Raw genomic sequence first — 26655 nt, forward strand, 5'->3', positions numbered from 1 at the left:
ATACCAAATAAGGGAGTTAATATTTCATTCTGAAGGCATTTGGGGGCAGAGGAGAAACTAGATCCTTTGCTTTAGGATCGACACTTCAGAAAGATGTTTTGGAATAGGGAGAGATTGGAGAGATGGGATTGCAACAGTCCAGACCAAAGTGTTTTCTCCTTTATTTAAGTGTTATTAGAGGCATTTTTTCCCATGAAGAAATCAAGGCTCAGAAAAGTGATTTACTTACAGTTACACAGCTAGGGAATGTATCTTCTCATTTCCTTTGCTTAACAGAAGGGATAGTTATTTGTCCAATATCATGCAGTTGGTTGGTGGCAAAGTCAGAGCTAGAACATAGGCTTCTGGACTTCCAGACTCAGGCTCTTTTCACTACCCCCTTCTCTAACTCGTTTTCGGGTGGTTAGCCATTGTCACTATTACAGAATTGGGGGAAGGAGGGAATAAGGCAGTTCCAGTGGGAACTAGGTGGTGCAGTGGATATGGTTCTGGGTGGGGAATCAGGAACACTCATCTTTATGGGTTCAGATCTTGTCCAGATAGTATTTGTTATTATTTCGTGATGCTGACCATTTTGTGATCTTTGTTTAATATTTTAAAACGACTTGAAGGTGATGAAAGCAGTGGGAAAAATAGTTCTATATGCTGGAGATTTGAGTTCTAATCCCAACTCTGCTTTTAACTAGATGTCATTGTGAACAAAGACATTTAATCTCTGTGTCTCAGTTAACTCATGGAAGAGAAGGAAGATGGACAAGAAGGATCTTTGAGATACCTTCTCTCTCTCATATTTTGAATTTAAGACGGTGTTTCTGGCAAAGGTTAAACCAGAAAATGCTCTGGGCAGTGCATGAAGTCAGCATGGGCATTTCGCTAGCTTATTAAATTAGCTTGCCATAAATTTTCTCCTCCTTTAGTCAAAAAAATAAATTAGACTAATGTGTGTGTATGTGTTTGTATGTGTTTGGGTACATGAGTATAGGATGTAAAAGTACTCACAAACCAGTAGCTTTGAGGTTCTCAGATAAAAGGTAATATGTCAACACAATTATAGTGGGTGTTGTGACTCAAACCAAATTACCTACACTGGTTTTTTACAAGAGGACCTGAGAGGTAGGTTGTATGGGATAAGGTAGAAAGAATGCTGGGTGTGGAGACTTTTTTCAGATCCTAACTCTGATCTATGTGTGTGATCATGGTCAAATCATTTAACCTCTTTGAGCTGCAGGTTCATCTCTAAAAGGGTGAACTAGTCCATTTCTAAGGTTCCTTCCAGCCAAAATCCATGAGCCTAAGAATCTGGCATTCTTGAATGTTAAATCTGATTAACTTGGACTTTCCACACTGTAAATTGGATTCCCTAAACTTCAGTTTCCTTTACCTTTCTGTAAGCTTCTGTAAAAGCTAGTACTGTCTATTAGGAGCTGATGTGTGATTAGTCAGTTTGTATAGCGTGACATTGAGTGAAGCACCACAGAAAACACAAGGTGCCTCCCTTCTGAGAGGTTTTATTCTAAAAGAAGTCAAAGCAGCCAAAATAGAGGATCCTTTGAATTTTCTCATGTATTTATTCCTGCTTTGTTGGAGTCGCCTAAATTCTACCTCTTGTTTCTTTGGACTAAAGGGTAATTTCAAAGATATCAAGATAAGATTGTTATTTAGGCATTTTTTTCTTTTAAATATTTTTATCGATATCTTTCGTTTTTGTTACTTTCATTCCTGAATATACCCTTCTTCATTCCTCTACCCAGAGAGCCATCCACTGTAAAAGAATAAAAGAAAAAAGGGGAGAAAAAAGCAGTTCAACAAAACTAACCAATTCATCAACTGCCTGATAATATTCCACAGCTACTGACTGTCCTTCCACCTCTGAAATGAATATATTTTGCCATCTCTTCTTTAAGGCCAAACCTGATCATTATCAAATTAGAGAGTTCAGTATCATTGTATATTCTCTTTTCCTAATTATGCTTAATTTCTCTTTGGATCAAATCCTCTAAATTGTCCTGTGTGTCTTTGTATTCTTCATATTCTTTATTTCTTACAATGCAGATGTTGTCCATTATAATTCATTTTTTGCCTCAATCCATTCAATTTGCTTGGGAGGAAGATGAAATCTCCAAGTTGTTTTGGTATGAAATTATCTTATTAATGATTCCTATGGTTGTTAACTGTTTGCAGTTCTTTCAAGAACTGTTTATTCTTATCTTCTGACCCCTAATCCATTGGGGGAATGGCTCTCCATCTTATACATTTGTTTGTTGCTTATATATCTTAGACATCAGATTATCAGAAATGTTGTTGGAAAGATTCCTTCCCCACACCCCTCCATTGACAACTGCTCTTCTTTTCCTATTCATACTGATTTTTATTAGAGCAAAAGCTTTTTGATTTCATATGAGCAAAGTTATCTTTTATCTTTTGAGAGCACCTCTGACCTTTCTGGTCCAAGAACTCGTGGAGGCTTAGAAATGCTTGGAGAAGTTAAAGTTTTTCTCTAGAGTGGATTGGATGTGACATTTTGGGGGTAGCCCAGAGCCTCTCAACACCCCCCCCCTCCATCCCCACCCTTTCCCGGTGTATTTTGTGACTCCTGAGAGGGAACTGAGGGAAACCATCAGCTGAAGTCCTAGTTGTTCCTGTTGTTTGAAGCACTGGGTGCTAGTGAATGGGCGAGAGTGTAGAGGAGCCTTGACTACTGAAGCAGCCCCATTGCATTAAGAGCAGGAAAGGATCCTTCTCGGAAACACTTTGTACCAGAAGGGAACAAGGAAGAGGAAATGAAAGCCAGACCCAAGTTCCCCAGGAGAGGAAGGAACAATGCTGGAGAAACACTCCCGGGAGAATAGGGGAGCAGGAAACCAAGGACCGCTGCCCGCCGGATCCCAGCACCAAAGGCGGCCCGGCGGCTCAGGCGTCACTGTAAGGAGACCAGAGGAAAAAGATTTGATGGCCTCTTGGATAGCTGCAGAGGCTTTAGGGGCCCCGAGGAAACGGTATGAGCTTAACTGGCCTAGGATTCTAGGCCTGGTGGGAGGCCATCCAGCCTGGGGGGAGGGGGAGGGGATCAGGAAAGGCCCATCAGGGAGAGAATCAGGAAACGGTGACAATTATCTTATTGTTGCTAAAGAGGAAGTAGGGGAGAGAGCTTCCTGAAGAGGGAGTGATTTATGCCATAGCACTAAACTTGAGACTCATCTGTGAAGGAAGTGCCGAATCAAAGTTATCTTGAGTCAGCGAAGAAGTGGCACCCACATTACGGAGACTGAGAAAATACGGGCCGGGGGAAGTCCCAGGAGCAGGGCCACCCAGGACAGCGGCTGCGGGGGTTTAAGCCGGGGGTGTTCAGCAGGAGACCAGGAGATTGAGGAGCCCCAGTCCCTCCCACCTCACTGAAAACCCTGTGAACCTCACTTCCCTTTTCAGTGATTCCATTTCTTTTTATGTAAGGAGGAGGGTGTGAATGGTGGATGTGAGTTAGAAAATCTGGTTTGGAGTCCTAGCCATGAGGCCTGTAGAATTCACGTTTTTGGGTTTTTGTTTTTTTTTTTTTGGGTGGGGGGAGAAACCGTAGACCCGGGGTGGGGGTGGGATGGGGTGGGGCGTTGGGGGGGGGAGATCTCAGTTTCTCTACCTGTAAAAGATGGGGCTGTGCCCTATTGCCAAGGCCCCTTCCACCGTTAACATTCTGGGATTGTAAGGTATAGTATTAAAGCAGAGTGGAGAGCCTTGCTGGGGAGCAGGATTCCTAGTGAAGCACAGCCCTTTTATTTCAGGTAGGAAAGAGAGGGGAAGGAGCCTCCTTTTTAAATTGCCTTCTGATCAGATTAGACTAGAACCAATCATTTGCATACAGGTGCTACATTAACTCCCCAGGACTGCTAATCAGTTGGCTATGTGAGATGGCAACAGATGTTCCTGGGTGAAGGTAAAGTGGATTGGAGAGTCTCAGCCCCTCTCTGCAGGCCGGATTATTTGCAGGTTCAGGATGTGGATCTGAACCACGGGCTCTTAGGCCACAGCCACCCCCAGTCCCACAATTGTCCGGACTCTGCATGGACTTGAGTCAGTTAGGTTTTTCACCCAGGAATAGGATTTGTAGTGTGGAGCGGGTCTACGGTTTCTCTGTTCTCTCATCACGGGGGCCAGATAAAAAGGGGTGGGAAAGCTGGGAGTCAGGAGGCAGAAATGGCACAAGGAAAAGGTGACTGAAGGTCCAAAAAGCACGCCATCTTTATATTTTCTTGGTGGGAGGGGAGAGTGGAGCCTGGCAGTCAGACTGCCAGCGGCCTGATGGGTCTGAAGGAGCTGGGGGAGGAGCTCTGGGGAATCCCTACCTGCTCCCAGCTTGCCCTCCTCCGGCACAGGAGAAAATCCTGGGCGTCCTGCCACTGCCATGAGAGGTTGGAGTAGCCAGGTAGTTGTCCTTTGGCCACCAGCAAGGTGTTTTGGAAAGAACCTTGGACACTAATGGCCGAGGCGGGGCCTGGAAGAAGCGATGAGAAATCGCACCTTTCTCCTCTCATTGAGGGACCTGGGTATGGAATGGTCTGTGTGTCCTCAGACATGGTAGATGAATTGGTTGGTTTTGCTGAACTGTTTTTGCTCGTTCCTTTGTTTGTTTGAAATTTCCATTATAAGGGAAGCTACTAGGTGGGGAAAGGGGAGTGGAGAGGAAGGGGAGGGATTCCGAAACTAATGTGATTTAAAAGCAAAAGGCTTCAACAGAACTTTATAATTCGGTTTGTCTTAGTACAGTTTAAGGTTTGATTCTTGTCACCAGCTAGCTGTGTGACCACACACAACCCAGCTGGGGCTTCCCTTTACCACTCAAGTGAGGGGAGCGGTGGTCCCAACTCTGCCCCTTACTGCCCCCGGGACTTGGATGAAGTGGTTTTGCCTGGTCTCCCTGCCTGTTAAATGAGATGATTGCAGTTGACCTCCAACATCCCTATCACTCTATCTAGAATCCTGTGATTTAGTGATTTTTAAGGTCCTCCTAGTTCTAAATTTTCTACAGTTTGACTAAAACTAACTGAGCCATCCACCTAGGACTGAAGTACTCCCCCAAGGAGACAGGGCTGTTGTTGTTAGTCTCCAGAAACAGAATGTTCTTTGTGTATCTGCTGGGAAAAAGGAGAAGTTAAAACAAAGAGAGAATCCTGAAAGGAAGAGAAATGCATACTTCCCCTTCTCACCCTGGAAAGCGACATGGTGGGGTTCCTGGGGCTCTCTTGCATGTCTCCTTTGTAAAGAAACCGCCCTCCCCAGCGAGAAGGCAGAAGTGAAAATGTGGCAGAGAGCCATGAGTTTTTCACAACAGCCTGGGGTTTCACTTCCTTTTTCTGGCTGGGGATAAGAAACGGTTTCCCTTCTAATCAAATATAGGAACACTGGAAGAATTTATATTCTGGGTTATGTTTTCTGAAGTCCATGAATTTTACATCTACCTGGGTCTTTATTTTTCCTTACTTACAGGCAAGGCCCAGGCAGATACAAACATAAATAAGACACATTCTCTTTCCTCAAACAACTTCCGGTCAAGCTTCTAGAGAAGGCCCCACACAGCTGCTCCTCAGCCTCTCCCTTTTCAGGGGAACGTATTTATGAAAGGAGCTGGGGGGAGGAGCATAAGCTCTTTTATTCCCATGCCCCAGAAGATTCTGAAAGTCATATTTCATAGAGTCACAAGTTGAGGACTGAATGAAACCTTCGGAAGTCTTTGAGACCGACCCTTTCATTTTATAGGTATATGGAAACGGAGGCACAGAGTGTTTGAGTGATGGGCTATACAACTATGGTCTCACGCAAGATTTGAGTCCAGCTCTTCCTGACCCCAGAGATGATGTTCGGTTCACTCCACTCTGCTGGCTCTATTTTCCTAGCCTCAGCTCTCTAACTGCTCTATGCCATCCGCTGCTGCTGAAAGCTAATGTTTTAAACCCCCAGCATAGGACCTTACATTTATTCTTTTTACATGCCATCTGATTAGATTTGATCTATTCAGGCCTTGATTTTTCTCCCCTCTGCCTTCTTATATCAAGAGTAATAATAGTGAAAACAGTGATATCCTAGACAAGAAAAATAAGATAATAATGGCAGCTCACATTTAAGTACTTTCCTTTATCACTTGTATACAGAAGAGTTGCTCCTAAGAACTTGTAGCCCTCATCTTTTCTTTTAAATCCCAAATTCTGTGTCTTGAAATAGCCATAGGGTTACCTCTGCTTGGATGTCACATGAGCACTCCAAACTCAAAATGCCCCAAACTGAAGCACCACTATTCACTCCATCTTAATGGGGTCCTAGAAACCAGAGGGGGAGAGATGATCCTGGAGGAAGGAGTAGTCAAGAGGCAAAGGAGGTTGGGAACTGGGAGACCATTGGATTGGAGATGAGCTCATTAGGAGGAGAGTTTTGGTAGAATAAAGATAATAAAAGCTAAACATGTCAGAGGTCGAGGAGGAGAAGAATGCATTTTTCTTTCCCTCTTAACATATGAAATTACAGAAAGTCAGAATTAGAAAAGGACCTTAGAGATCCTTTGGATTGTTACAAGGCTGATGATTGATTTAGAGGTGATTGATTCATTCCAACCTCCTCATTTTCTAGATGGAAGTATCTGAGGCCCAGAGAGGTGAAAGTCTCTGAGGTGTTCAAAGCCAGCTCTCCTGATTCGATTCCTAGTCTAACTTGTCAGTGGGTGCTTGCCTAGGAACTGTCGGTAACCCCAGATCCAGGCAGCTGCTTGCTCTCCCAGCCCCTGTACCAGGGAGGTGACACAGACTCTATGTTTATTCAACAGCCTGAATGATGATCCACAAAACTTCCTAGTACAACAGTGGGTGGGATGTTGTTCTAGGGTAGTAAATGTTCCCTAAGTGCCGCCTCCCTCCCCACCCTCCAGAATAAGGCTTTAGGTCTGTCCCCAATGGCACCTCCTGCTGGAGAGCCTCTGAGCCTTGGGTAAGAAAGGGCTTCCAAGACCCTAAACTGCTCTAGATTACAATTAGCCCTCCTTAGGGGGAGAAGTGAATAAAATGGAAGTAGGACAGAGATCAGGAAGGAAGAGCTAGTATGGAGAGTCATTCCGTAAGCATTTATTAGGCACCCACCAAGCCCCCTGCTAAATGCTAGGGAGACAAAAAGGGGCTGCCATGTACACACTCTTGTGTGGCGAGTTCGCAGGAAACCTCCCAGCTGCCTCCTAACCTGATGATTTTTGTTAAGGTAATAGAGGCTTTCTCACAATGCAGCTCAGGAGGCCTGTGCTAGGAGATGGCCCTGACGGGTCAGAGCTGATGGGAACCAGAGCCGGTGGGCCTAGAGTAAGGCAGATAAGGAATCGGATAATTGGTATAAAACAGGGATGGTCTCGAAGGCATCAGGAAGGACCTGGGGAAAGTACCAAGCAAAGTAGTTGGGAGAAATGAGCGCACCTTCCCTGTGGTCTCGGCCCTTGGCTTTGTGGCCCTGCCCCAATCCTGTTTCCTGTGCCCTAGCTCCCTCGTCTTTCCCCAGACAAGTTCTGTTGTAAAGTCCGGCTGACCCTCCTGACGTTTGTCATTTCTCTGATGGCCCATTTCTGGAGCCAAGTAGAAACCTTAGTTTAATGGGGAGTTGCCTGCCCCCATCTTTAGGATTTGGGGACTGGGTGAGTTACCCCTTCAGAGGGACAGTTCTCAGAGGGCCATTGAACCTGCACCAGAAACTTAGCAGTATGTGTGAAGAGGGGGTGAACCTTGCTTTGTCGCCCAGGCTTTTATGCTGCAAAACCCCAAACCTTAAAATAAAAAAGTGGCAGCATTGCAGAGAATGAGCACTAATCAGGGAACAATTTCTTTCGAAGCTCCCACTCCACTGTGCCTCCCTGTCCCTTCTACCACCTCTCCCATTTCTCTCCCCATCCCCCCTCTCCATTTTATTCTTTTCTGCTTCCCCTCCCCCTCTCCTCTTCCTTTGTTTCTCTGCCTCCACAGTCTCTCTCTCCCTCTCTCTCCCTCCCTCCCTTTCTGGTTCCCCCTCTCCCCCTCCTCTCTCTTCATTCCTTCTCAGTTTTTGTAAGCCTTTCTCCTCCCCGAACTGTTCTGTCCCCCCCCCCCCCCCCAACCTTAAGTCTCTAAACTGTAATCAAGCAGCTCCTGCATTTCACTGTCTTAAGAATTACTTTCTATCAAAAATGGAGAAATGAGGATGTAGAAAAACGGCTCCATTCGGAGGTTCATTTTGGGTAAGAGCACTAGCTGAATTATCACGGTTGATTCATGCCTCCAATTTAACTATTGCTCTAGTCTTGGTTTGAGATTCCCTAGGTCACTAGCATTCTGAATTCCATTTTCTCTTCAACATAATAAAGTAAAAGGAGATTTCTGATCCTCTTGGTGTTGTATTTGGAGCATTAAGCAGAAGTGGTTGGATTTAAGCTGTTTCATTCTGGAAAAAGCTATAGATTGGTTGGGCAGAGGAAATAAATCCCCAGACCAGAAAAAGCCAAAGTTGCTCAGAATGATGCTTTGGGTGGGGGAAGAAGGAGACTTAAAGCTTGAGGATACAGGTGGTTGGACATCAACATGGAGGGATGGAGAGAAGATAGAAAAAGAGAGAGAAAATCATAACTTGATCAGGAGACAGGGAGAGGAAGAGACTTAGCCCACCAAGTTCCAGCTAGCCTAATTCACTTTTTCTCCTTGCTCTTCACTGGGTCCTGTTCCCTTTGGCATCTAGGGGCCTTATATGTGCCAGGCAGGGTCACAGCATCACTGCTGGAGCCTAGACAAAGGTAAATGAACAGTTCCCATTTTTATTGTCTCCTGTTCATTCATTCAACAATCATTGGAGTGCCTACTGTGTCAAGGTGATGTGCTGGATGTTTCCACCCCTGCCTGCCAGCTCCTATGAGGGCTCGGATTCTCTGAGGAGCTGAGTGTGCTGGCGATGTCTGTCTTTCAGCTGACCCTGTAGCTCCTTACATTTGTGCCCCCTAATTCTCTACTGTGTCATGGAACAGAGAAGCTTGTTTCTCTTGTAGAATTTTGGAAAAACAAACAGATAGACTCATGTCCCAGGCTCCCCAAACCAAGCTTTTGGAGCGGCTTCTGGTGTGTTGTTATTTTGCTTGCCCAGAGAGATGGAAATTACTCCTTCCTCCTTTCCTAGTGCTTTAGCACTAGGGTTATGCATCCTTCGAGTCATGCAAAAGTGTGCCCTGATCTGTTTATGGCCTTTTTTCATTTTCTCTCCATCCCTCCCTCTATGACTGATGGACAGACTGATTCTCCTCAAAAGGATTACAACTGAGTTAGGTAGAAGGAGGGATTGCTATTCCCAAGCGGAAGAACTTTGTAACTCCTGATATGCTTTCTAGTTCTTAGTCCCAACACAAAAATGATTTGTCTTTCTGTAGAGACCATTGTGGTGAGTGCCCTTCTCCCCCAACACACGCGCCCCAGACTTCACTTGCTTACTTTGGTTTTGAAAACATACTTGTCTCCTCAGTCCCATCACATCCTCTCTCTGACTTTCTGGCTTTTCCCTTCTAAGCGTCTACTCCTCCAAGGTCCCTATGGCAGGAAATGCTTCAGGAAGGTGCTGAGAGAAGGGGAGGAAGCTGCAGTAGTTGTCCAACCCTTGCATTTAGCTGACCCTGACTTTGTCTGAGGAAGTCTAAAAAATTCCATGTGGTATTTGCTCAAAGGTACAACGGGCCTTTCTGCATAGGAAACAGCCTTATCCCCTGGTGAAGTAGTTGTTGTACCACCATAAAAAGGTGGGCTTTCTTTTTTCCCCCATCCCCCTCGACCAGGTTTGGGATTTCATTCATGTAGGAAATTCCCACTGGGAAATGCTCTTTACCAATGCTGATCAGTACCTGCTCTGCTGCATCCAGTCTCAGAGGCTGCCTGAAAAACTGAATGAGCGAGTAAGTGATTTGGAATCCTCTCTCGCATTGTCCTTTTTTTCATACACACGAATGTACAAGTGCTCCCCAACTTGTAGATTGTAGTCTCGGGGTTGTGGCTGACACATCTTTGGATCCCTCCATAGCACTCGGTACACTGCTTTGCCTCTGGTTAGCATCTAAATAAATAAAGATTCATCTCTCACTTTCTCTGGTTCTATATGTTGCTCAACCTTTTAGTTGGTAAGAGTTCTTAGTTCACTCTATAAGAACAGTGAGTCTCTAAGAATTCCCTACTAACTTCTTAGTTGGTTATTTACTTTGTAAGAACAGTAACGGGTAGTGCAGCAGATAGCCCTGGGCCTGGGTTCAAATCTGGCTTCAGACACTTACTAGCTGTCCTGTTTGCCTCGGTTTTCCCCATCTGTAAAATGAACTGGAGAAGCCAATGACAAACCATTCCAGTGTCTTTGCCAAGAAAATCCCAAATGGGACAGAGTCGGACAGGACTGAAAAGCAACTGAACAACAACAAAAACACTGCCGAGTTCTCTCTGAATCCTTGCCCTTGATTTCTGGTGCTTCTTGGCCCCCAGAAGAGATGTGGATTACACTCAGAGAAAGCTTCAGACTGAGCTGAAAGAACAATTATGTGAGAGAGGAAAGTAGTGGAATGATAATGATAGTAGCATGGCTGTTAGGTTGTTTTAAGGTTGGAAGAATGCTTCATTGACATTTCCTCATTTCATCCTCATCCACACACACTTGAATAGCTGCTTTAAAGTCATGCGAACCATCTCATTTGGTCCATATAACAAACCGGAGAGGTGGCTGCTTACAATCACCTCATCTAACACAGGAGGAAACTGAGGCCGGGGGTTGTAACTGGGAATGCTTTGAGTTGGGATTTGGTCTCGGGTGTTTGCTGTTCCGAGTCCAGGGCTCTATCTTCTCTGCCACCTGCCTATAACAGCAAGGACGGCACAGGGATGAGCGAAGACTCTTGCCTGTTCTCTTCGCTCTCTTGTTGATTCCTAATCAGATTTAGATCCGACTCTTCCCTGGATGAACCCTGAATCTTGGAGTATTACAGATTTAGGTCCATCTGGGCCTGTCTCTTGTAGAGGACCCATTTCAGACTCTATTGTTTAATCTTCAGCATTGGTTTCAAGGAAGCTAAATTTCTTTCTTGCTTATTTTTAGCTAAAATGCAGGAAGTGGAAGCTGTGCAGTGTTGGAGGGGGGGAGGGAAGTCATGGAATCTGTGTGTGTTTTCTAAATAAGCGCCACTCTTGTTAAGAAATCAGCTGTTCCCCATGCCAGCATGGCACTGACCCAGAGCTAAGACTCCCAAGTTCCCAGACTCAGTGGCAGAAAGGGACACATTGGTAGTTCCTGGTTGTCAGAATCAACAAATCTGCCAGTTGGGAGGGAGCTCAGAGGCCATCCAGGCTCCCCCGTAAGTGAACGAGAAGCCTCCCTGGGACATAGCCAGCAAGGGGCCGGCGGCCGGCCTGTCCCTCTCCATGACATGGGTATCTGAGGCTTCTGGGAGAAGAGAACTTTCTAGAAAAGGCTACAGGATTGGAAGGGCTGTGGTGGGGAGAACCCAAAGCATGCATTTAACTAGAAGCTCTAGGTTCTAGGACTGCTAATAAGCTTTTTGGACCTCTCTCTGGAACTGAATTGTGAAATGAGACTGGCATGATCATGACTTATTCTTTAAGGCCCTTTTTCAGTCTGGGATTCAGCATGTAACTTACAATGTGGACTCAAGGGACCCCAAGACAACAGGAATATTCATGAGGGCCGTAGGGCGATTGGGGTCGCATAGCTACTAAGTGTCTGCAGCCAAATTTGAACTCAGGTTCCCCTGACTTCAGGTTTGCTCTATCTGCTGCCTCCAGAATGGTTAACTTTTTTTTAAAACTCCATTCCTGACCCCAGGCTTCCTATCCTTGCTGCCATGTTTATTGTCGCCACGAGAGTCCTGGCCTGCTGGCTGAGAATTCTAGGAAGGGCCTTAGCATTCTCTGGTCCAACCCTTGCATTTTACAAATGAAAAAACTGTAATCCAGAGAGACCAGAACCTTCCAAGTATCACATAGGTCCTGAAGGCGGGATTTTGAACTAGCGGCCTTGGATTCCGAAAATTCACACCTTTTCCACTGCACTAATCAGCCTCTCATTTTCCTAATTAATTCTATCGCATTTCTACCACCTGCCCATGCAGTGCTTCCCACAAGCTCTTATTGGCCTTCCGACAAAACAGGTCGGTCTCCTCACTTCCTGGGCCTTATTCTCTACGCAGACAGACCCCTGGTCTACTCTCCCTACGTGGGGTTGGAGCTTGGGCTGGCTCAGGATCGTCCAGCCCCAGGGAGCCTGGGCTCCTGGATTTAAGCGACAGCCGTCTCTGGGCGCCCTCCCTCTTTCCTGCTTCTGCCCTCACCGTCCCTTTGTCCTGGGCTCCCTTGAGTCCCCAGTGCATCTCTTCTGTTTATTGGTTCAGGGCTCGGGGCAGTCGGCCCTTCCTGCAGAACTGCTGTAAGTAGTTGTGCTAAGTGGAAACACCAGTGAATCAGGAGGCTGGATCACTAACGAGCCGGGTGACCTGTGGTCACCCCTCTACACCCCATGGTTCCTCAGCTGTCAGGTAGGAATGGTCCTATTTATACTGGCTCAGAGGCACTGGGGTGGGCCCAGAGATGGGCCGAGCTGATGGCAGGAAAACTGGGGGTCACATCTAATCTCAGACTCTTTCTAGCTTTCTGATCACTGGGCAAGTTACTAACCATTAATTTCTTTAACTATAAAATGGATAATAATACCTTTTCCCAGAGTGGTGTGGGAATTCAATAAGACAGTATTTGTTAAAAGTTCATAGTGCAGTGCTCCATATACACTAAAAGCTTAACGAGTGCATATTTCCTTTCTTCCACATCAAATGCCATATAAATTTAGGCTCCTATTGTTACTTTTCCCCCACTTTAAGTTTTATTGTTTTGTTTTGTTATATATATGTAAATTTTCCTCTTTATTTACAAAACCTGTGAGAAATTTGTCAACAATGACTCTCGTTGTGTTCAAAATTTTCCTCTCCTTCCTCCCATCCCTTCCCCTAGATGGCAGGTAATCCAATACATGTTAAATATATTAAAATATATGTTAAATCCAATCCATGTATACATATTTATACAATTATCTTGCTGCACAAGAAAAATTGGATCAAGAAGGAAAAAAAAACTGAGAGAAACAAAAAGCAAGCAATATTGTTTTGTTTTTACGTTATTGTCATATTTAGAAATACTCAGACTATAAAATTGTTTTAAAAAAAGATAATCAAGAGTATACATACAACAGTATTTCTGTACATGGGATTAAAGGGGAGGAAAGGGCCATTATCCTTAAAGAGTGTCATTTAAATGTGCGTCTTTTCTTTTATTAAATGAACAACAGCATAAGCGGGACAACTCCACTCCCTCCGTCACTCACCACCCCATCCCTCTAAGGCAGGTGGAGCAGGGTGCCGGGGCAGGTATGAGTTGATTAGGCTTTTTCCATAGATCATATATCTTGCTGAAAGTGGGATAAAGAGCTGACTTTGGAGACAGGGTTCCATCCCTACTTTTGACATATTTGCTATATAACCCTGTGTGGGCACGTCCCTTAACTTCGCAGGATGCCGCAACTCTCAAGCTGCGCAGCCAATCTCCCTAGGGGTACAGGGAGTTTCTTCCCTAGGGGCACAGGTAAAATCTCAGGGTCGAGAGCCCCAAAGAGCCTGAGAAATCATAGCCTCCCAGTGTTTTAAGACTAAGACTATTGCATCTTGCTTTAGAGATGTGGAAATTGCGGCTGTAACGGAGGGTCCATGGTCACACCGAGGAATAAGATAATTAGGCAGAAAGAGGGTTTGGCGTGTGCGTCCTTCACTAATAGATGGGGGCGGTCTTTCCTGGGGATAGCCACCGAGAGGGCAGCCTCCGCCAGCTGCTCTGCTCGCTAACCTGCCCGGCTCTGATCTTGATTGCAGGCCCCAGCTACAGTGGCAATGCTCTTGTGCGGGGGGATGTATGGACCAGTCAGATGTACACCTGGCGTGGGCTAATGGGCCTCTCTCTCTTCCCCACAGCGATGAACACCTAGCTGGCCGCTGAGGGATGGAGCGCTTCATTGACTCAGGGACCCAGACAGAAGCGGTGGTGGTGCTCTCCTTGGCGCAGGCGGCGGTGTTGGGCCTGGTCTCGGAGAATGAGCTCTTTGGTGCTACCATAAGCCCCGAGGCCTTCTACCCGATGCTGGGACATGAGCTCTCCGACACGGCTGCGGTGGAACCGGAGCCCCCCGACAACGACTATCAGCTGGAGTGTGCTGGGGCGGCGCCGGGGGAGCCACCGGAGGAGGAGGTGCTGGAAGTTGAGGCGGCTTTCGAGAAGCACCCACGCAGGAAGAAGCGCCCCCCGGTTAGGTTGGTGCCCAAGGTGAAGTTTGAGAAGGCAGACGAGGAGGACGAGGAGGAAGACGTGTATGAGGTGTCCGTGCCAGCTGACGGCCGGCCCGAGGCTCCGGGAGAGCCCCCTGAGGAGACCACCTGTGAGGGCATGGTACAGAGCAGCTCGGTCAAGATGATCGACCTCAGCACCTTCGGCCGCAAGTCCCGGCACTCCCGGCACCTGCAGCGGGCTTCCCGGCAGGAGCTGGACGGGGCGGCGTACACCCCTCACTTTCCAGACCCCACTCCAGAAGGCTACCCTGAGCCTAACATGGTGCTGACCCGGGCCGGGTCCGAAGCCATGCGCCAGGAGTGCGGCTTTGAGCCCCACATGACCTCCCTGAGCGATGCCGAGGCGCCCGCCCCCGAGTCACCGGAGCCCGTGAAGAACGACCAGGGCTTCGTGTGGCAGGACCCCGGGGAGTTTGAGGCCGACCCGGCCGGCTCGACCACGGACCACCACAAGAAGGCCCAGCTGGACCGGCTGGACATCAACGTGCAGATCGACGACTCCTACCTGGTGGAGGCCGGCGACCGGCAGAAGCGCTGGCAGTGCCGCATGTGTGAGAAGTCCTACACCTCCAAGTACAACCTGGTGACCCACATCCTGGGCCACAACGGCATCAAGCCGCACTCCTGCCCGCACTGCAGCAAGCTCTTCAAGCAGCCGAGCCACCTGCAGACCCACCTGCTGACCCACCAGGGCACACGGCCCCACAAGTGCGAGGTCTGCCACAAGGCCTTCACGCAGACCAGCCACCTCAAGCGGCACATGCTGCTGCACACCGACATCAAGCCCTACAGCTGCCACTTCTGCGGCCGGGGCTTCGCCTACCCCAGCGAGCTCAAGGCCCACGAGGTCAAGCACGAGAACGGGCGCTGCCACGTCTGCGTCGAGTGCGGCCTGGACTTCTCCACCCTGACCCAGCTCAAGCGGCACCTCTCCACCCACCAGGGCCCCACCCTGTACCAGTGCCTCGAGTGCAACAAGTCCTTCCACTACCGCAGCCAGCTACAGAACCACATGCTCAAGCACCAGAACGTGAGGCCCTTCGTCTGCACCGAGTGCGGCATGGAGTTCAGCCAGATCCACCACCTCAAGCAGCACTCGCTCACTCACAAGGTAACGGGCTCGGTCCGGGTGTCCGCGGCCTCGGGGTCGCCACCGGGGGCAGCCTTGGCGGAAAGGCGGGTCGGGAGAGAGCGGCTCTGGGTCCCGCTCATAGAGATGTGGGAGCCGGTGACCGTGGGCCCGCCCTGCTTCCCGGGGAGGCCCAGGGCATCTGCTGGGATTCTCCTCCCAGGTGGGGTGCAGAGTTGTGATCAGAGCAAGGGCTTTGTCCCACAGTCACAACCCCAAACTGAATAAACTCAAAATAATGATAAGCAACGCTACAGTTGCACATTTCCCTTAAAAAGCAACAATTGCATATTTATGTAGTAATACCGTGTTCACATTCTGTGTGTATATAGAAACATATGCACATCTGTACACATAAAATCATAAACTCCTGGAAGCACGGACCGTAGGGTGCCTTTTCAACATTGATTTGACAGAGATCTATGGAGTCTTGTGGTGCTGAGGTGCCTTGGTCTCCTTAGAAGAGCTTCCAGCATAGCCACAAAAGAAGCCATAAATGCATGGAGCACACAGTGGGAAACTGATAAAGTGCTAAACAAGGACTGTAATTCAATTCAACATGCCTTTATTAGGCACCAAGTATGTACCAGGATTCAGAGACAAAAACAAAGTTGGTCCTGCTGTCACAGATCACGTTCTCTCAGGAGGAGACAGTACATACACAGATCAAACAATACCAAGTCTAAATAAAGTCAATGTCCAGTAATTTTGAGGGGAGGGATGGGAGTACCAAAATGTCCCTAGGGCAAGAATTCTCTGCCCTTTTGGTCTAAATATAGGCTGCACCCCTAAAATGAGATTTCCTGGAAAGAATATGCAGATAGTGATAGAAAAAACATCAATTGTTATCTCCTCAGTTTTCACACAACCAGTATTTGAGTGAAGTATGTGATCTCTGTCTTCACCAATCTTGTGTGTTCCCTCCGGGATCCAGTATATTCTGCTGCTTAGTCCTAAACAGTAGGACTGTTTACTGGGATAATCATCCACGAACATTTATTCCGAGTGTACTCGCTCTGGTGAATGGCATTAAGTCCTGTGGGTGATTTGCAGATGGCAAAGACATGATCTGTGCCCTTGGGAAGATTCCATTTTAAATCTGGAAAGACGGGATGGATAAATAGACATATGACTAAGAAGAAGAACGGGAGAGACCCAGACACACTGTAGGCACCTCATAACTGGGATCCATTCCTCTATCCCCAAAATCTGAAGGCATCCGTACATGCAGGCAGAGGAGCACAAGCTGGTTTGGGTCATGTTGAAAGGGACCCAGAGGAGGGCTTTAGGAGCTGGTGGTTCTGAGAAGTCACCATAACTTTTAGGGTAGCATTTTCCCAGGAGCCTTCACGGCTAAGCCATGTCCCAACAGGCAAGAAGTCTCACAGCTAGGCCTTGACTTCTTGTGGTCGCTGTAGAAGATTCAGCTTCAAATCCCTTTGACTTCACCCCAGCAGGTTCTCAAGTTCCTCCTCTATAAGATAAGAGGGCTAGAAGAGGTAGTGGCAAGGACCTGGAAACTGAATAGAGATACCTATCAGTTGGAGAATGGCTGAATAAATTGTGGTATATGAATATTATGGAATATTATTGTTCTGTAAGAAACGACCAACAGGATGATTTCAGAAAGGCCTGGAGAGACTTACACGAACTGATGCTGAGTGAAATGAACAGAACCAGGAGATCATTGCACATGGCAATCGTAAGATTATACAATGATCAATTCTGATGGATGCAGCTCTTTTTAACAGCAATATGACTCAGGCTAGTTCCAATGGTCTTGTGATGGAGAGAGCTATCTGCACCCAAAGAAAGGACTGTGGGGACTGAGGGTTGGTCACAACATAGGTTTTTTTTCAATTGTTGTTTTCTAATTATTTAAATTGTTTGTTTTTTGTTTTCTAATCCCCCCCCCCCCCCCCCCTTTTGATCTGATTTTTCTTGTGCAGCATGGATATATGTATAGAAGAATTGCACATGCTTAACATATTGGATTACTTGCTATCTAGGGGAAGGAGAGAGAAAATTCGGAACACAAGGTTTTGCAAGAGTGAATGTTGAAAACTTTGCATATGTTTTGAAAATAGAAAATGATATACAGATATAAAAGGTTATTTTAAAAAAAGATAAGAGGGCTAGATAAGGTTTCAGAGATTTTATTTTTATTTTTTTTATAAAAGCTTTATTTTTCAAAATACATGCAAAGATGGTTTTCAACATTCACCCTTACAAAACCCTGAGTTCCACATTTTTCTTTCTCCCTTACCTCCTCCCCCTTTCCCCAGACAGCAAGTAACCCAGTATAGGTTAAATGAGCAATTCTTCTAAATATATTTTTCCACATTTGTCATGTTGTGCAAGAAAATGAAATCAAAAGTGGGGAGAAACATGAGAAAAAAGCAAACAAACAAACAACAAAAAAGATGAAAATATTATGCTTTGATCCACATTCAGTCTCCACATAGTTTTCTCTCTGATGTAGATGGATCTTTCCATTGGAATTGGCTTGAATCACCTCGTTTTTGAAAAGAGCCAAGTCTATCAGAGTTGATCATCACATAATCTTCTTGTTGTGGTAAACAATGTTCTCTGGGTTTTGCTCACTTCACTTAGCCTCAATTCATAGTCTCTGCAGGCTTTTCTGAAACCAGCCTGTTTATAAGGTGACCTTTAAATACTCATCCACCTTGTATGGACCTGTGATCCTATGTTGAAGGAGGTATATTTTACTCCAGAAAAGGTGCTTGCCCCCTGGCTGATGCTGTGTTCATTTGTGCTTCTCATGCCCATGCTGTGACTTTGATCCTTTTAGGGAGTAAAAGAATTCAAGTGTGAGGTGTGTGGCCGAGAATTCACCCTTCAGGCCAACATGAAGCGGCACATGCTCATCCACACCAGCGTCCGGCCCTACCAGTGCCACATCTGCTTTAAGACCTTTGTTCAGAAGCAGACTCTCAAGACCCACATGATTGTGCATTCCCCTGTGAAGCCCTTCAAGTGCAAGGTATGATGAGCATCCCCCTGAGCAGCCTCCTGCAGGGTAAGACCTGCCAGAAGGGTGGGACTGGCAAAAGGCCCAGTGGGCCTCCCTGTAGCTCTGGCTGGTGGGGTAGGGTAGGTGCAAGAGCCCTTGGTCAGCCAGAAGTGGCAGGAGGGAACTTCCACCTCTGTAGTAGCGGGATCACTGTGGTAAATGGAAAAGAATGGACAGTATATGACCTTAGATCAGGGGCTCTTCATTGGTGGATTAGGGACCCCTTGGCAGAGCCCATGGAAGAATTGATTGGGGATGGAGAGATGGAATTCAGTGATCTTGTGTGGGAAAAAATATTACATTTTCATTGTAATGTAAGTGGTTTCCATTGTATTCTTGTTTGTTTTACTTTGAGCATTTTCAACCACTTTTCTGCAAAAGGCTCCAGGTTTCACTAACTGCCAGAGGAGTCCAGGTCACACACACGTTAAGTGAAAGACCACCCTTAGCTTGGGCTAGGTGAAGAGGCAGTGGCGGGAGAAGTGGCGAGATGTTGGAGAGGTGTCAGCAAGTTGGATCATTCCCTTGCTTCTCAGTTCCTTTCTCTGGCAGCAGCCATGGGAGGATGAGAGTGCAGTGCTCTGCGCTGCCATGAAGGAAAGGAAAAGCAAAAAAGTGAAGATAAACCTGACAAGATAGTCTGATTCTGTTTCTGGCCACGGGACCCTTGGCAGGGAGTTCCACATTAGATCTTGCTTGGGGAAGAAGCGAGGACTAGGCTACTCCCAGAGTTTGAGAGTGTCATTTCCTCACAGGTCTGTGGGAAATCCTTCAACCGTATGTATAACCTGCTGGGCCACATGCACCTACACGCCGGCAGCAAGCCCTTCAAGTGTCCCTACTGCTCCAGCAAGTTCAACTTGAAGGGTAACCTCAGTAGGCACATGAAGGTCAAACATGGAGTCATGGACATTGGCCTGGATAGCCAAGGTACGTGGAGAAGACTGGGCTCCATTCTGGGGGAAGACTGGGGCAAGAGAACAGAGCCAAGGTTGACACTTTTCTGACTCTCATCCTGGTGAGGGCAAGGAAAAGACAGTGGGGAGACTGGTAGCTGCCTCTTGTAGGGGACCCCTAGGATGCTGCTATTGGCGGCCTTAATCTGAGACAATGGTAGTTTAGATTTAGGTAGTAGGTACCCTGTATTGGTGATGGTGGGGAAGAGTGGTCCCATGGAAATGAGCAACTCTGGGACGATGGAAAGGGCATTGGATGGTGCAAACCTAAGCTAGACCTTAGACTAGCTACGTGACCATGGGTAAGTCTCCAAGTTTATTTCTTCATCTAAAAAAAATGGAGATAAAAAGGATCATCTGAGACAATACGTGTATAAAACACTATATAAATGTTGGCAGTTATTATTTCGGGCTTAGCAACAAGACCACATCCCTTTGTAGAGAAACAAAAGGGACCATGCTGGAGAGACACACCAAGTATAGGTGATCCAGGGGAGTGAAATCCAGATCTTTAATTAAGCTTTGGGTTCCAGTGTTCTAAAGAGAGGTGCTGAGCAGAAATTCCTAACCAGCTAGGCAAGCTGGGATGGAGAAGAAGGCATTATTTGTATCCTTGTGCCCTCAATACTAATGCCTGTCTGCAAACCTACAGGTACTCATTATGGGTTTGCTATATGCTTAGAACTCTTCTGGGCCCATAGTGAGTATGAAAGAAATGCCCCCAAGTTGCTTTTAAATTTAGTTACAGTCACAAGATTGAAAGACTACAGACACTGGCAAATCGTCCAAGACAGCATGTACTTTGATGCAAAATCATTTTGGAAGAGCCTCTGATTTTCATAGGGGTTCAGAAAATGGGGAGATCACTGAGAGTTGAAGTAATTAGGGAAGGCTTCCTGAAAGAGATGCTATTTAGTGGGCCTTGAAAGACCAGTGCAATGTAGATAAGGGGAGGGCATTCCTACCAGCAGTGGTAGGAATGAAAATGACATCCTTGTAGAAAGAGTGATCTGCCTGGAGCGGGAAAGGGTGAGACAAACCTGCCATATTCTTCTCCATCATTCTTTGAGTCCCCTGGATTTTAAGTTATAGGACCTGGGTTCAAATCCCAACTCACTATGTATGTTACCTCAGGCAAGCTCCTTGGGCTTTTGCAAAGTAAAAGGTTGGACTAGATGAAGGTGGGGAGGGGAAAACACTTGCTTTAGCACCTGCTAAGTACTTTACATATATTATTTCATTTGATCCTCACAACAACCCTTCGATTTTATAGTTGAGGAACCTGAGGCAAAATCAGTTAGGTGCCATGCCTTGGGTCACCATCTTAGTAAAGATCCAAGGCCAGATGGGGTCTTCTTGACCACAGGCCCAGGGCTCTATTCACTGGGCCATCTAGCTTCCTTAGAGGATCTCTAAGGTCCCTGCTATAATGTTTCCCAGAAGAATAATGGTGTTACAAATGATGGATTGTTACATCTGCGGAGAACATGAAATTGTGGCAAGGGCTGGGACATTTCCCAGATGGAATCAGCCCATCTGTGAGGCTGGATCTCGAGGTGGAGCCAGATTGGAGCCTGAAAGTCCAGCAGAGGAGGTCAGGTTTGCCCCATGGGGACGGCGGCTGAAGCCTTTGGAGCATCTGACTGGCAATGACACCAAAAGGTTTTCAGATGATTTGTCCGACAGGAGCTGGGGCGGGATCAGAGAAGGGAGGGAGGGAGGGGGGGGGGGGGTGTTGCCACAGCCCTCGTATGAAATACTAAGCACCTGGATTCCACTGTGGTGGTCGTGGAGATGGAGAAGGGACAGGTGAAGGTAGCCGGCTCAGGACTGGAAGGAAGGCTGGGTGGAGGATGCCCTCCCTGCAGACCCAGGCTCAGGCAGCCGAGGCCCTTCGGTATGTGATGTCGGCAGTAGGGTGGGAGGTGTCCCATCCACCACGGAGGTGCGGCCGGCTTTGTGAGCTCCTGCCGGAGACACCTAGTGGCTAGAGTAGCGCATGAGAAGAAACGGAGACTCAGAACCGCCGAGTGCCTGGGAGGAGGGCCTCCTCCTGGCCGCCTGAGGGATCCTGGCCGACCAGAAGGGAGGTGGACTCTTCCTGGATCGGTGGTCGCTGTTGGCGGGCCACAGAGAGCTAACGAAGTTGTCTGTTCTGTCTTCTCCGCAAATAGAGTTCCCAGAGTAATCTGTCAGAACTTTAAAATAAACGTGTCTAGACCTGGTTCCTGCCCCCTGCAGCTAGTCCACTGTCTAGGCTTGCCAGGGTGACTGCATTTGACCAATCTTTTCTAGATCCCATGATGGAGCTGACAGGGGCAGAGCATGCGGAACTAGATGGTCCACAGGAGATGGAAGACTACGAAGAGAATTCTTATGACTATACTGGGGTGGAGAACGGCACTGATGATAATGCACTGACTGAGCAGGCCATGAAGGAAATGGCCTACTACAATGTATTATAGCTGTGAGTGAGGTGCCGGCTCCCCGAGGCATGCTCCCCCGAGAAGGGGGAGGCACATGGGGGGAAGGGGGGAGGGAGAGAGTCTGAACTGATGCTGTTCAAGAAAACAAGCTACTGTCCCACTGCTCTGAGCCCCTCCCACTCCCCTGTAGCTCATTGAACCATTAGGAAAAATTAATGTAGACCAAAAGAAGATCTCGCCTGTGGGCCCCAGCTGTGACCGTGACTTTGATTCCCAGTCTATCTCAATGAAGGATGAAAAGTGGGATTGGAAGGGGGGCAAAGGTGGGGTTTCCCTGGCTCTGGCCCCTTTCCCCTGGATGAAGGGAAGAGACAGGAGGAACACCTTCAGATCAGAGACAGTGGGGGGAGGGGGGAGACGGGACTGGGTCCCCCAAGAAGAGCAGGGAGGACTGCTTCCCTGGCATCCGGAGCCTCTCCCCCATGACCTGCATCTCCGGCCGAGTGAGGCCGAGGCAGCTAAAAAGCCGGGGCCGCTCAGGGCAGGGGCTGTTCCGGGAAGGTCTGTGCCCCGCGCTCTCCGCTCAGGCTATCTTAATCCCCACACACTGGAGGAGGAGGTCCTCTGAGCCACACGCTGTCTCTCTTCTCGGCCTCCCCCCGGGGCCCCGGGGCCTGGGCAGTACAGCGCCACCCCAGCTTCGGTGCCAGTGGCTGCTCTGGAGGAGGGCCTGGTGAGGGGAGCCCAGTCCCTCACCCTTTGGGCCCGGGGGCCTATTCTCATTTCCCCAAGTGCACTACATGACTAAGGAGTTGACCCAGCCTCTCTGGACAACAGACTCTCCTCCCTGGCCCAGGGGGCGAGGTGGCGGCAGCCTCAGAGCACCACGACATTCCTTGTATTCTACCTCCTGGCTCCTCCCCGGGCCTGGTCCTGGGGAGCACAGCCCATCCAGGCACATTCAACATGTAGATTTCTACCTGCAGGAAAATCAGACTGCAGGAAAGCGGAATGTATTCCTGGCCTTCCGAAGTAACTCCCTCTCCCGTGGGATGCATCAGCCTCTCCTAGCCGGCATGCCTCTTGTCAGGTCCCTGTACTCCGCGGCACTGCTTGGAACACCGCCAGGAGAAGGGGTTTTCATACTGGTGCCCATAAGGGGTTGTGGTTCTTGTTTGTGTGAAAGAAAAAGTAAGAGAGAAAAGTGGCTCACGGCGGACATGTGCCCCACCATCTCGAGGCCCCCAAAGGCTCCTGGTAACTCGCACAAAGCAGATTTGCCTTGTCAAGTTTAAAAATCACTGACCTGGAGGAAGAGAAGTGGGAATCCTGAGGGATGAGGGAGCAGGGGCCATGCTTGGGGAAGCTCCTGGGTTGACATGGGAATGGGTGTCCTCAGGGGGGGAGGCCAAGGAAGACTTGTTTTTGTTTTTTGTTTTTTTTTTGTTTGTTTGTTTTTGAGGGGGCAGGGTGGGAAATTTTAAAGTATTTTCTTATTCACATGTCCTAGTTTTAAGGATAGGGGCAGGCCGAAGTTGCAGGGCTGCCAAGGGAGAGCAACATATTTAAAAAGGAAAATGAAGCCTGTACAAAATATTTGAGCAAATGTGGGTATTTTGAAAGTAATTTATTTTTTTCCCCTCTATGTGCTGATCTGTTGCATTTTATTCCACTCCTCCCCCCCCCCCCCCCATCCCGATGGAGATTCTTTTCCCCTCACAAACTTAATCGTTCTCACATTACATGTGTGTGACTTGTGATGCCCAAACTAGAAGCAGGCTGTACTGGATCTCAGGGCTCCAACAGTGACTGTTGGAGTGTGGTGGACCAAAGACCGAGATTTGCTATCGCTACCTAAAAAACAAAAACAAGCAGCCAGGGGAGGGGGTTCAGAAGATGGGTAGAAGAGAAAACGGGGAGGAAACACAACATTGGGGGAAAATAAAGAGACCCACGGCTTCTTCTGCCCATGCCGGGCAACACTCCTGGGCCTTTTTGGGAAGGATCCGAGGTTCATCGCTCACTGCGCTGGCTTTCGCAGGCCTCCCTCCCTGATGAACAAGCAGGTGGCAGTCCCGGCCCTACCTAGCTGCAATAGTCATTCATTTAACACCTCCTGAACACTTTGAGCACCCCCTACTTATTCTCACTGTCCTAGCACTGGTTTTTTCCACCTGGAAAGAAGACCTTCAACCTCACCCATGCAATGGAGCCTGAGGTAGTGAAGCCATGTCTGTAGGAGTGCAAATGCTCTTAGCCTTCCCTGCTGAGCCTCTGAGGTCTTGAGATCTTCCTATATGGTGGAGAACCCAAACCTACAAAGGGTAGGGACATGATCTGGGGAAAGGGCTGGTGAGATGTTTTGACAGGACAGCCTGTCAGAAGGCAAAAACAACACAGAAGTTCACAGGCAGCCTTGCAAAATAGCAAAAAAACAAAAAACCTCATTGTAGCACAAAAAAGAAAATAGCATTTGGGGACAAGAGCTAACCAAAGTGAAATAGAAACCCAGACCCTGCCCTCCCCCCTGAATATGAATCTCTGTTCTTAAGACACAGAATAGATGGCGCTAGACAGTTACATAAGGCTTACCTAGGCTTACACGGGTAGCAATGGGAATAACCACTAACGGGCATTATGCGCTCTGCAAGGAGACGGTCAGCCATTCACAACTTTGGTCCCATTCCTATCCTTGTGCAGACCATTAGCTCTTCTTTCCCAGCTAGTTTTCTGCCATGATCATGGGGCACTGTTATACTCTGCCTGGATCAGAGCTGCCTCCTCCCCCTTGCACACGCTCTTCGCGTGGTGAACTAAGTCTCATCGGTTCCTAAGCCTGGCGTCGTTTTCAGCTCCAGTTCACCAGGCTCCCTCGTCCAGTTTCTAGCTACACTCTGAGGGGGAGGAAGACCCTCGGACCCCAGCCTCCAGTGTCCACTCTCACTTTCAGGTGGTAGATGCCAGTCCCTATGGAAGACTTTATTCTGCTAAGCAGAATGGTATCCTTCCCCACAAACTACCTCTTCCCATTTTGTCTTTATCCCCTGGTACCAAAAAAAGAATCCTATCTCCTCCCTCTTCTCACAAATTCAGTGGCCTTGGCTTTAGAACTGGGAAACTGCTGAGAGAAAAGGCTGGAGTCCCCTTCCCTCAGCGGGAAGACTGTTCTCCAAAGGGGACAGGGTGGAGAAAGGCAGAATCTGCCCCGACCCTCACAAAACCCTCCACCACCAATGCTACTCCTTTCCTCATCCTCCCCTTCCTGGCCCCCTTGGTTCTTCTCCCATTCCCTCTCCGCTCCTTCCAACCAGCACTGGCCCCCTCTTCATTGTACTTGAAAGCCACAGTGCTAGTGCCTTTCTTTCCTGCCAATGAGACTGAGAAAGGCCACAGCACAATTCACAATTTGGGGTCCAGTCTTGGAAAATTACCCCTTTCCCCATCCCTTTTTCAAAAATACACACACACACACACACACACACACACACACACACACAAGGAAAAAAGGCATGCAGCCTCTCAGTGACTTTGGAAAACTTCTGTATGAATCGCATTTTAACTTATTTTGATGTGTACACAAAACAACAGTTTAGTAATTCCACTTGTGCAAAGCCCTACTGTGTTTTTTATGTTTTCTGTTTTAAAGAGTTGTTTACTTAGCAATAATTATAAATAAATGAATATTCTTTAGAAAAGGTGACTCGTGTGCTTGTTCTCCCAGGGCATGCCAAATTCAGTGATGGCCAAGTTATCTGACTTCCCTCAAGAACAACAAGGTTGGGGCAGCTCGGTGGTGCAGTGGATAGAGCACCAGCCCTTAAGTCAGGAGGACCTGAGTTCAAATCTGGCCTCAGACACTTAACACTTCCTGGCTGTGTGACCCTGGGCAAGTCACTCACCCCCAATTGCCTGAGAAGAGAAAAAAAAAATTAAAACACAAGGTCAAAGGGAAGCTTGATCTTCTGAAAGCTCAAGTGCTATTTCAACTTTTTAAGAGCTTGACTTCTATGTGTGGGGTGTTCAGGGAGGACTAGCAGCTCTGGGGTGAGGGCAGGCCTGCTCATCCATCTGTGGGCTCCACCTGTCACCGAGCTCTCTCACCTGTGGCTCCAGCAGCTAGAGCCCAGTGAGACTATCTCAGCAGGTGGAGGTAACTGGCAAGCTTCAAACCCGTGAGTAAATCAGAGGGATGTCTACCGCAAGCATGGGAAGACTTTCCCTGGTGGAACGGGTGGAGGAGAACAGTCTGTTCCAGTGGCCAGAGGCAGCTGAAGCAGGTGCTGGGCAGCGTGTGGAGTCCACTGCATCTTGGACCATCACCCCACCTCCTTATGTCTGCCATTGCACTTCCGTGACTACAACTCTGCCACACTTAAATCCGCTTCACACAGAAGTCTGTGTGAACTTTGGGCCTCTTACTGTAAGAAAGTGTTTGTTAGACTAGAAGGCCTCAGATCCCTTTCCATTCTATGATACTACAGGCTCAGGCGCACAGAAACACAATCCTCCCCACTAATTCTCAAAACCTTTTGAGTTTGTCTCTCCATCCTTCACTCAGAACCTTAAGTTCCCCTTAGAAGTGAAATAGGTGAGGCCTAAGGATATTGCTTTGTTTTCCCAAAGTCACAAAACAAGTGTACATAGCATCAGACTTCCTACAAAGCTAGAAGGTGCCAGTGGAGAATGTTGGGTGCTCAGGAAGACCT

General features: G+C 47.8%; 1 protein-coding gene across 4 annotated transcripts; it reads left to right on the plus strand.

Annotated features, from left to right (window-relative positions):
* The first annotated feature begins 2221 nt into the window (after positions 1-2221).
* On the plus strand, positions 2222-24991 carry ZNF710 (zinc finger protein 710). Of its 4 annotated transcripts, XM_023496930.2 has the most exons (6): positions 2222-2996; positions 14033-15515; positions 18346-18537; positions 19323-19497; positions 21819-21990; positions 22936-24991. In XM_023496930.2, exons 2-5 carry the CDS (start codon positions 14061-14063, stop codon positions 21986-21988), a joined length of 1992 nt encoding a protein of 663 aa, XP_023352698.2. In that variant the 5' UTR covers positions 2222-2996; positions 14033-14060; the 3' UTR covers positions 21989-21990; positions 22936-24991. The 4 variants fall into 4 exon arrangements, with proteins under 4 accessions (XP_023352698.2, XP_031811460.1, XP_031811461.1 ...); XM_031955600.1 differs by having other exon boundaries at positions 21819-24991; XM_031955601.1 differs by lacking the exon at positions 2222-2996 and adding an exon at positions 3053-3445 and having other exon boundaries at positions 21819-24991.
* Positions 24992-26655: the final 1664 nt, after the last annotated feature.

The sequence above is a fragment of the Sarcophilus harrisii genome, chromosome 2, assembly GCF_902635505.1.
Source record: "Sarcophilus harrisii chromosome 2, mSarHar1.11, whole genome shotgun sequence".
Lineage (NCBI taxonomy): Eukaryota > Metazoa > Chordata > Mammalia > Dasyuromorphia > Dasyuridae > Sarcophilus > Sarcophilus harrisii.

What these genes read in the sequence shown, in the direction of transcription:
- ZNF710 (XM_031955600.1), top strand. Translation starts at nt 14,061, where the DNA reads ATGGAGCGCTTCATTGACTCAGGGACCCAGACAGAAGCGGTGGTGGTG. An exon ending in AGCACTCGCTCACTCACAAG is followed by an intron (nt 15,516 to 18,345) that starts GTAACGGGCTCG and finishes TGATCCTTTTAG; the next exon opens with GGAGTAAAAGAATTCAAGTG. An exon ending in TGAAGCCCTTCAAGTGCAAG is followed by an intron (nt 18,538 to 19,322) that starts GTATGATGAGCA and finishes ATTTCCTCACAG; the next exon opens with GTCTGTGGGAAATCCTTCAA.